This window comes from Musa acuminata, chromosome BXJ2-1 (assembly GCF_036884655.1).
Source record: "Musa acuminata AAA Group cultivar baxijiao chromosome BXJ2-1, Cavendish_Baxijiao_AAA, whole genome shotgun sequence".
NCBI classification, from domain to species: domain Eukaryota; kingdom Viridiplantae; phylum Streptophyta; class Magnoliopsida; order Zingiberales; family Musaceae; genus Musa; species Musa acuminata.
Window position 1 is genome coordinate 6,872,007 of NC_088338.1, and position 10,326 is coordinate 6,882,332.

The following is a 10,326-nucleotide window of genomic DNA, read 5'->3' on the forward strand; positions in this document are numbered from 1 at the left end:
ATAATGTCATATAATATGTTGAGCCGGCTTATTTTATAAAATAATTCTTTAACCAATTTGTATTTTCTTATAAGTAATATATAAAGACTGCATTATAGACGAACCTTTTAATATTGTCTACTTCTTTAAAGCGATAATATACAAATAAGAAAATTAGTTATAATTTTTTTAGAGAAATATATTTTTATTCTTTTAGATCGTGGGTGGTACGAACGAACTCAACCAACCAAAGTCTGACATGTATTGGGCAAAAAGCGAGCGGTCTACAGTTACGCCAGCGTCAAAAGTAGTCAGTCGGATTCAACCCCGGACGAACTAATTGGACGACACGCGTTGTTCCACCTATTGGATGCAATAAATCCTCCCTCGGTCGGTCGATTGGATACAAAAGGGCGAGGATGACTTCGCGGGAAGCCGGGGCGAGATAGACTGTTACAGGTATGGATTCATGCCCGAATTCTTGAATTAGGGATTGTGCTTCTAGATTTGCTACAAGCATCCGAAGAGCGCGGTGGGGAATTCCCATTTCCTAAGTCTCTCTCTCTCTCTCGTGTATGCCTTGCGTCGATCTTCGAGGACTCCACGTGGGCTTTCGATGCGAGACGGTCCTTTTTTGTGTACATTAATTCAGTCGTAGCGAGATTTCGATGCGTAAAACGGTGACGGTAGATGATCCACCTCGTTCCCATCTTTCTCATGATTCCCAAAAACATTTCTCATTCCAATTCCAACTCGACGCTGCCTTGTGTGGTTCCGCTTTATTCTCGCCCCCTTGTCTTTTTTTCCCCGGATATCGGATGCGAAGGCAGGCAAATTAGGGTTCTAGAGTCCCCCAATTACTGTTTCATTTTGATTTTATTCTTTCATTTTGATCGTCTCATTAAGATTCCAATTACTTTTTTTTTTTATTCAACTGCTAAAAATTTGGATTTCCCTCCCCTCTATTCATGTGAGATCTTTCTGTCGCTATATCTTGTTTATTCTATCCATTCGTCTTTATGCTTGGAATCCAATTTGTTGTACGTAATCGATTAGTGGTTGGGTTGAATTGTTATTCCTTCCTGCATATTCTTTAAAATGAAGCTTTTTGTTCACGTCATTGAGGCCCGTGGTCTTCCTGTAATGAATATGAATGGGTCATGTGATCCCTATGTGAGATTGCAGCTTGGCGGTCGTAGGGCGAAAACTAAGGTCATCAAAAAGAACTTGAACCCTTTTTGGGATGAAAAGTTCAGCTTCCTTGTCGGGGAACTCAGTGAAGAGCTTACTGTCTCAGTTCTCAACGAAGATAAGTACTTTAATAATGATTTCTTGGGGAAGGTGAAGGTGTCATTGTTGAAGGTCTTGGACGCTGAAAACCTATCCCTGGGGACGGCCTGGTACCAGCTGCAACCCAAGAATAAGAAGTCGAAGATCAAAAAAAGGGGTAATATGCCGATTATCCTTCTCTGTTCTATGGATGTTATTCTCTAGCTGGAATTATTTCAGTTTAGTTAGCTCCAGCTTTCCCTCTCCTGATCATGTCTCTCCTCCCTTTCTTGGCTTACATATGGATTCTCTGGTTCCTGGTTCAGGTTCCAACATGTGGGGCCCTGGATATTAGTTCTTTTTCACTCGTTTAGTTGTATGAATTTAGTTTCTTAAAATGCTCAGATGTTCTTGATAGCTTGTAACCGTGTCAAGTCTCTATATCGTAGATGAATGAAAAGAGGCAAATATTAGGCGACCAAAGTTGTAAATGATATATAGTGAAAATGGATCATGAAATGGTTTTTGTGAATTCCAGATACAAATGTTCTTTCTTTACTGAATACCTATAACTGTACTAGTTGTTATTGCACATGTTTAGTCAAACATATGCATTTATTAATCAAGTAACTATTATCTGTTTATCTTGCATTTAAAATGAAACAATTGTAGATCAACAATTAAAAAATGATCTCCATTTACAGTTTCAATCGGTAAATTAGATTTAGTTTTAGCAAGTTCAGCAGCACATGCTCCAGCTTTGGTTGTTTTGTTAGAAGAAAAATAATAGAACAGGGGAAGGATAACCCGACACATGCAGATGTTAGTGTCTGGTAGTTCTCTAATCTTCATTGTATTGATAAGATTAAGTGTATAAATGGTGTCATTTAAGCTTTCCTGGCTCATCTCAAAACATAATGATTTTCACTCGATGTCCTCACGATCAGATAGAAATTTGTACCATGACGTAGTTCTTTTAGCACAGGCATATGCAATATTTAATGGTACTAAATATTTAATTTGTCCCACTTGTAGGGGAAATTTGTCTCACCATACAATTGTCCCCTAGAAATACTATCTTGGATGAATCTTCTATTGTCTCACAAGCACCTTCTGGTGATCTTGCATCAAGTTCAGAGACCTCCCAACTGATGAGGGAAGCGCCTTTGTGTACTTCTGGTGGCAAAATTGATTCATCTTCTTTGATGGATCTTGAAGAAACTAGAGCTACCAAGGAAAATAAGTCAAACACAACATCTTTTGTTGAGCTATTGTCTCAGATGTTCCGTGGGAAGAATGCAGAATCTGTTCCTTTAGCTGAAAATAGGGACCTTGATTCCTTAGAACAGTCAGAAGGGACATCTACGAAAGCGGATGTATGTGCTGACTCAGCTGACAATGTACCATGTGAGAACAAATTCGAGGAACTACTGGAAACTATGGCCTCAAAATGTCTCGGGTCTGATATGCCTGGGCATCTACCTGGTGGAATATTACTTGATCAATCTTACGCTATTGCACCAGGTGATCTGAACTCCCTTCTTTTTTCACCAGATTCAAATGTTAGGAAATCTTTTGCAGAGCTTCAAGGAACTACAGATCTGCAAAGGGAACCGTGGAGGCTTCTTAATGGTGAAAGTAGTTTAAAGAGAGTGCTGACTTACACAAAAGCTGCAACTAAACTGATCAAGTCTGTGAGAGCTACAGAGGAGCAGACATATCTGAATGCAGATGGAAAACAGTTTGCAGTTTTAGCAAGCGTAAGCATTCCTGATGTTCCTTGTGGTAGCTATTTTAAGACAGAGATCCTCTATTTGATAAAGCCTGGGCCTCAGCTGCCATCAGCTAATCAATCATCACATTTGATTATATCATGGCGTTTAAACTTTCTTCAAAGTACAATGATGAAAGGCATGATTGAAAGTGGAGCAAAGCAAGGTCTTACAGAGAGTTTTGCCCAGTTTGCTGACATTCTTTCCAAGCATGTTAAACCAGTTGCTTTGGATGACTCTTCTTGCAGCATAGAGAAAAACTTGGTTCTACCAGAGATAAAACGGGAGTCTAGTTTGGGCTTGGCATTCCAGTTCCTCCGTAATTTTACAGTTCTACTCTCTCTCTTTGTAGGATTATATGTCTGTGCTCACATCCTAATAGCCAAACCTGGCACGGTTCAGGGGCTTGAGTTTGTTGGACTTGATTTGCCTGACTCCTTCACAGAACTTCTAGTGTCTGCAGTTTTGACGCTTCAAGGGCAATATGTTCTAGAAGTAATAGGACGTTTTTTGCGTGCCAGAAAACACAATGGTATGACCTGTAATCCATCACATTTTTTTCAGGAATGATTTTTATTTTTATTTTTTGTCTCTTAAATGCTTGATTGAGGAGCTTCTGTGAAGAATAATCAAAACAAACATTATATATGTTGAGTTTCTGATCTATGCTTGTGCTAGAATATTGCTAACAGATCAAGAATTAGATTGAAATTAAGGCCTTAAGTATAACTTCCTGTTGCTGCTGAGCCTAAAGATTATTAGCAAATTCCCTGGTATATGAATGACACGTAGGTTCTGAAGATGGACTTTCAAGTAGATTCTGTGGAAAAATATATAAGTAGATTCTGTAGCAAAATATATAAGTAGCAAGCAGGTGACGAGTCATGCAGCACCTAAGGTGTGAATTTAAGCATAGATGGTTCAAGAGCAATGGTGGAAACTAGATGATTGGGAAGATGCAATGGAGATACTAATGAGGTTTTGGGAATTATCAAAATTTTCCGAGGAATGGTAATAATCGGTTAACCACCCTTTTTGCTTTCATAATGCAGGGTTTAATATTTTGATCTGGAAACTGTACTGATCCCCGGATGGGGCATACCATGTTTCTGTATTCCCTGTGCCAACTGAGGTGGGCCTGGCCAAAAGAAGAGGAGGAGGAGGAGGAGGAGGAGGAGGAGGTGGTGGTGGTGGTGGTGTGGAGGAACCGGAGGAGGAGGAGAAGGAGAAGAGTGAAACAAACAAGATGTAACAACAATGAGGAGAAGGTGACAACATCAGCAGTGGAGGCTGCAAGCCAGAGAAAAGAGATGGGAAAATGGGAGGCTATCAACAGTTGCTGACAACTGTTTTCAACCAGAGATTAAAAAGATTAAAAAAATGAATTACTTGTTTCAACTGGATCGGACAAAATGGTTTGATCTATGCCCTATAGCTACGTGGACCATAGTGGACAATACGGTTGGCATATAAATCTTTTCGCAATGTATTATTTAGTTTTAACCAGATCTTAATACATGATCAGATTTATATGTTATTTCTATAATCTAACTGTTTCCATGCATTGAGATATGGTAGGGTTAACATTCTCGATTTGTGTGTAATGCCTGGATTTTTTTTTGCTGTGTCTCTGATATGAAGTCGAACTTGAGAGTATATTGAGAGGAAAGAAATGAAAAGCAAACTAGTGGTCGGTTAATTGTCATCTCAAATATGTAATAATTTATCAGTTGGAGAATGGGTAGTATTTTATTATAATTGCCCAGGAAGGTTATAAATTAAATTTTTTTCCAACAATATAACTTTGCTAAAAATTAAGGATTGTTGTCTTGTAGTATGAGAGCTTGCTGATAGTATGTTAAGACTTGGCTTAGGTATATGTTTGTATGGATCAGAAGAGCACATGCAGAAACCTTTTTGGCATGGGACATACCAACCCATGCTGACCAGCATGGAGTCATTGCTTGTAATATACCTGCAGCATTAGATATAAAATAGGATTTCTTGCAGATTCACTTTAAAGTAAGTTCTCTTGTACAACTTTGCCACAATCTGCATAAAGCAATAGATAAACTAAGTTTTTTAAGAATATTAAGGCTGTAACACAAGGTAGTGTCCACCATCCAAACATGGCTAGTAGTTGAGTTTGCCACCTACTGCAAATTCAAAGTGTAGTTGTGAACTTTTTAACTTCCACTGATGAGACTTTCAGAATCTTGGTTTCTTTATCTATTTTTTCTCCTGCTAAAGGAACCATGTTTTTCTTCTTCAGTTGCTTGATTAAATAGCTGCATTTTCTGCACAGGTAGTGATCATGGGGTTAAAGCACAAGGAGATGGTTGGTTGCTAACTGTTGCATTGATTGAGGGAAGCAATATAGGAGGTGCATATTCATGTGGGTTCTCTGATCCCTATGTTGTCTTTACATGCAATGGAAAAACAAAGACAAGCACAATTAAGTTCCAAGCAGCAAATCCAGTATGGAATGGTAATTTGGTGAAATACCACTTCTTTCACTTTGTTTATTTGGATAATTGCAGTGATTTGGAAAGAAGCATATACATTTCTGTTACTGACTTTTCATGTTGGTATATAGATCTTGATACAGTGGACTTCCTATAATTGTTCGTACTTTGTTGGATCTGCAGAGATATATGAATTCGATGCCATGGATGATCCTCCATCTAGAATGGAGGTGGCGGTTTATGATTTTGATGGACCATTGGATGAGGCTATATCTCTTGGTCATGCAGAAGTCAACTTTGTGAAATCTAATTTATCAAAACTAGCTGATATCTGGATTCCTCTTCAAGGAAAATTTGCTCAAGCATGTCAGTCTAAGTTGCGTTTGAGGATTTTTTTGAGCAATTCAAGGGGCAACGGTGTTGTCACAGATTATCTAACAAAAATGGAGAAAGAAGTCGGCAAGAAGGTAAAAAACACATACAGTATGATGACACTGTTCTTGTGATTCTTCATGTCTTCTGGCTTAGGTATCGGATGGTTAAATATGTAGATAAATCTGCGGTCACCTCAAACAAATTCTGCATTCCAGAAGCTCTTTGGTCTCCCACAAGAAGAATTTCTCATTAATGACTTTTCCTGTCACCTGAAACGCAAAATGCCTTTACAGGTACTTTATGTTTTCCTTATGTTACTTGATCTAGCTAATAAATTAGCACTGGTACACTCTGTGTCAATTTACTATTATGGAACTTTATTGATCTCAAAGTTTTTGATGGTTATGTATTTCAGAATGTATCCATAATATAATTTATGGAAAACTTGTTGGTTGGACCCACCATGGATACATTTATATAATTGCTAACACAAATCACTAAGGTGTGTTGCTTCTCAGTCTCTAATTTTTAACTCTTCTGTATATATAATACTAGCCTATTCGCTTGTGTGACATATGCAAGGTTCAGAAGATCAGGAACCAAATCTAAAGCGACATCAGAATTTGGGATCCTTTTCTGTCCAAATGGAGTCATTGAATTGGATGTTCTGGAATTGTAGGCCCAGACTGGGCTAGCAGCAGTCCTGGATCCATGGGAACCAGCTCAATTTGAGCAGCTAGTATATGTACAGTAGAAATGGAATCTTCCATTAATCCTGAAGTATTATTATGAGTAGCCAAAATGTATTTTACAAGTGGAATCTTCTATGTGCTATGAAGAACTATGAGTAGTTTAAGCTGCCAGTGATGGATCGTGTTTAGGACACTAAGCTATATAGGACGATGAAGATGAATGGAATGGAATGGAAATATAAATGTAAATGCACCTTTACTTGCTCTTTAAGCCCCATCCATATATTAAAATGAAAAACAAGAGGAATGGATAGACATAAGGAGAACATATTGATCAACTATATAAGTTGGAAATTACATAAAAAATAACATGAACATTCTTTCTTTTTTAATGGGTAAATAAAATGAGAACCATTCACTTTACTATTGTGTCCAAGTGTCGTATCCATTTTGAGTAAAAGGTTCATTTTAATTGTTGACATGTCCAATAAAAGTGAGCCTATCTCAATATTTTTGTCAGCATGTTGGGTATTGAGATAAATCGGTCTTCACATTGCAATGATATATGTAATCCAGCTATCAAGTTTGCAGTCCATTGCACTAAAGGTTGTACTTCTTTTCTAACTGCTACTTAGCTTCTTCAGATTCAATGGTTGTGTATTTTAGAGTTCTGTTAAATGTTTTAATAATGATGCTTGAGCAGCTAAATGCATAGGATTTTTGCAGGGTCGGCTTTTCCTTTCTTCAAGAATTATCGGGTTTTATACGAATATATTTGGACACAAGACCAAGTTTTTCTTTCTCTGGGATGACATTGATGATATCCAAGTTATTCCGCCATCTCTGGCAAATGTTGGTAGTCCTTCTATGATTATAGTCCTATGGCAAGGTAGAGGTATGGATGCAAAGCATGGAGCAAAAGAAATAGACCAGGATGGAAGATTAAAATTTCATTTTCAGTCATTCGTCTCATTCAACGTAGCCAGCAGGTACTAGTTAGTAGTTTCTTTGTTTTATACTATTGGTACAACTTGTAGACTAACTGCTCAAATGAATCTTAATGGACATTTTTCTTTAATGTAATCCCAAACAGCTATGACTTCTTTTGTTTATTTATTTGATGTCATTTGTTTTGGAGGTACACTCACAACTCCTAGATCTATATAGTCCTCCTCAGTTGCAACTTTATATTGGCATATCAAAGCTTGCATCTGGAATAACTCATTTCTGACAGGACAACCATGGCATTGTGGAAAGCAAGATCTTTGAGTCCTGAGCAGAAGGTGCAACTTGTTGAAGAAGAATCTGAAGCAAAACACTTTCAAAGTGAAGAAAGTGGATCATGCTTGGGATTTGAAGATGTCAAAACGTTTGAGATCTATGCTGATGGCCTTCCAATGGCTGTGAGTTTTTTTTTTTTTTTAACTCGGACATTGCCAATTGGACCAAATTCGTGTTTTCTATAAAAAAACAAAAATATTTTTAGTGAATACCATGCTGTTTGATGCTTTATCAGGCTAGTTTTGTAATGAATATATTTGAAGGAGGCCCATTGGAACAGAAGATTATGCAGAAAGTCGGTTGCCTTGACTATTCAGCCACACAATGGCAACCAGTTAAACTTGATGTATGGCAGAGGCGAATCGGTTACAAATTCGATGGTAATTTATCACGTTTTGAAGGGGAAGTGACCAGCACTCAGCAAAAGTATCCCTTGCCTAATAGAAATGGATGGATTGTAGAAGAGGTTGTCTCTCTCCAAGACCTCCTACTTGGTGATTGTTTCAGTGTATGTGCCTCAGCGATCCTGTCATTTTCATCCTTAGCATTTTTGAAGTTTAGCGGTTGATATGGAAGTTTACTGGTCTGTGAGTAGTTTGGGATGCGTATTGCAAACACCTCTTATACTTTGCTATTTGTATCCTGTATGCTTTTCTTTTGTTGTGTGAGCTTTGCGATTTCTTTTAAACAGCCTTTCACCATTTGAAAAATTAGCCAGTCTTGTGTACCTCAATAATTTCAGGAGTGTTCAAAGAGGAAGAGGTTGAAGAAGAAAACCATGTGCACTGTGGCATATTTGGAGAATATACTATAGAAATTGGAAATAGAAGATGACACATTGAAAATTTTTAGTGGAATATGATATGTTGCAGGATATAACTATTGATTGTCTTTTATTTTGCAGTATAACCACTTATATGAGTGTCTTGTGAAAAAACTTTACTAATTATAGTTTCAGTTTAGTGAAAATATGACCTTTCTTTTTCTTGTTTTTGCAGCTTCTACTGAAATACCGGATAGAGGATCTTCCCTCTGTATCCAAGGGATGCAGTGTTCAAGCATCCCTGGGAATTGCTTGGCTGAAAAGTACTAAACACCGAAAGAAGATCACAAAGAACATAATTACTGATACTTCTCTTCGCCTCAAAGAGATATTTTCTCAAGTCGAGAAAGAGCTACAAGATGGGAACCAGATTCTGTGATATTAGCTGAGCCCATTAATTTTGATACTATTAGACTTCAAAGAGGCTGCATGTTTATCTGATATTCAATATGGTTCACTGCTAATTTATCTGCTGAATTTGGAGGTATTTGAAGTTAGATCAGCAAACAACCAAGACAGCTACATTTCTTTTCTAGCAACGGTGAGAGGATCTTGGGTGTTTTGACTAATGGACTTGAATTAGACTGAAAGCAGGAAGGACTCTAGAATATATTGGGTGTCATGGATCATCTTCGGTTGTCTCCTCGTTCTCATAGATGACATCAATCTTGCTGTCTTGAAACTCGGATATGCTTACGAGATTAAACCTGTCACTAAGATATGTTTACAGGATAAATGGAGGATGAGTATTCCAGTGAAGTTCTGGTTTGATCCCTTGGTGCACTGTAGCTGGAACTGTGATCGATTGAGACAATTGTGGCACATGCTGATTGTTGATGCTAAGAGAACAGTTGTTTAAACGATATATATCCGAAGGAAACAAAAGAAACCTGATTTTGCCTGCGAAAACCAACTTGCGGCTACACATTAGAGTATATGAATTTAGGTGTCATTAGAGTATATGAATTCCATGTATATCTCTGATACTATTGTGTTATATGATGTACCATGATTTTTTTTTCTGAAACGCAAGTAAGTGAGAAATTTGCTTTAAGCAAGGTTTAGTTTATGCTGAAGATGAAAGTGAGAAATATGTGATGGAAACAAGAAAACATTAACATTTAGTACACGTTATTGTGCATAAATTAGATATACATCGAAGTCCTTCTCGGTTGTCTATTACCATTTGATCAACTATTCTTTTATTCCTTGAAAATATTTTTTATAGTTTGAAAAAGGGTTGAATAATATTTATTGAAGTCTGTTGATCAACTATTCTTTTATTCCTTGAAAATATTTTTTATAGTTTGAAAAAGGGTTGAATAATATTTATTGAAGTCTGTTTAGTCCAGTTGTTTATTGACTCTGTTTGTTTATTGACTTTCTTTGAATGAATCAATCAATCACTGAAATATTATTCCAGTTTGTTATGATAAACCCTAGGGTCTTATCATGTCGATACCCTTGAAATGATCATTCTCTTTTCTATTCTTTTTTTGACGATAAGACCTTAGGGTCTTATCATGCTCATAAAAATATAATTGCTCACCAGTGCTGATTTCCGGTTGTTAAAACATATGTTCCATTTTGCACTAATTTTTTACATTGTTCCAACCCTCGGCAAACTAACCTCTTTCTTCTGCTATCACATTCTAAGTTCTGACAGAAGC

General features: G+C 37.2%; 1 protein-coding gene across 2 annotated transcripts; it reads left to right on the forward strand.

The window, feature by feature from the left end:
* The first annotated feature begins 319 nt into the window (after positions 1 to 319).
* On the forward strand, positions 320 to 9,732 carry LOC135598674 (C2 and GRAM domain-containing protein At1g03370-like). 2 transcript variants are annotated; one of them, XM_065092851.1, is made up of 9 exons: positions 320 to 438; positions 2,284 to 3,552; positions 5,326 to 5,508; positions 5,669 to 5,952; positions 6,037 to 6,153; positions 7,279 to 7,541; positions 7,787 to 7,955; positions 8,069 to 8,341; positions 8,832 to 9,732. In XM_065092851.1, exons 2-9 carry the CDS (start codon positions 2,400 to 2,402, stop codon positions 9,033 to 9,035), a joined length of 2,646 nt encoding a protein of 881 aa, XP_064948923.1. In that variant the 5' UTR covers positions 320 to 438; positions 2,284 to 2,399; the 3' UTR covers positions 9,036 to 9,732. The 2 variants fall into 2 exon arrangements, with proteins under 2 accessions (XP_064948923.1, XP_064948922.1); XM_065092850.1 differs by lacking the exon at positions 320 to 438 and adding an exon at positions 445 to 1,426.
* The last annotated feature ends 594 nt before the right edge of the window (positions 9,733 to 10,326 follow it).

What these genes read in the sequence shown, in the direction of transcription:
- LOC135598674 (XM_065092850.1), top strand. Translation starts at nt 1,078, where the DNA reads ATGAAGCTTTTTGTTCACGTCATTGAGGCCCGTGGTCTTCCTGTAATG. An exon ending in GCGTGCCAGAAAACACAATG is followed by an intron (nt 3,553 to 5,325) that starts GTATGACCTGTA and finishes TTTTCTGCACAG; the next exon opens with GTAGTGATCATGGGGTTAAA. An exon ending in TACTTGGTGATTGTTTCAGT is followed by an intron (nt 8,342 to 8,831) that starts GTATGTGCCTCA and finishes TTGTTTTTGCAG; the next exon opens with CTTCTACTGAAATACCGGAT.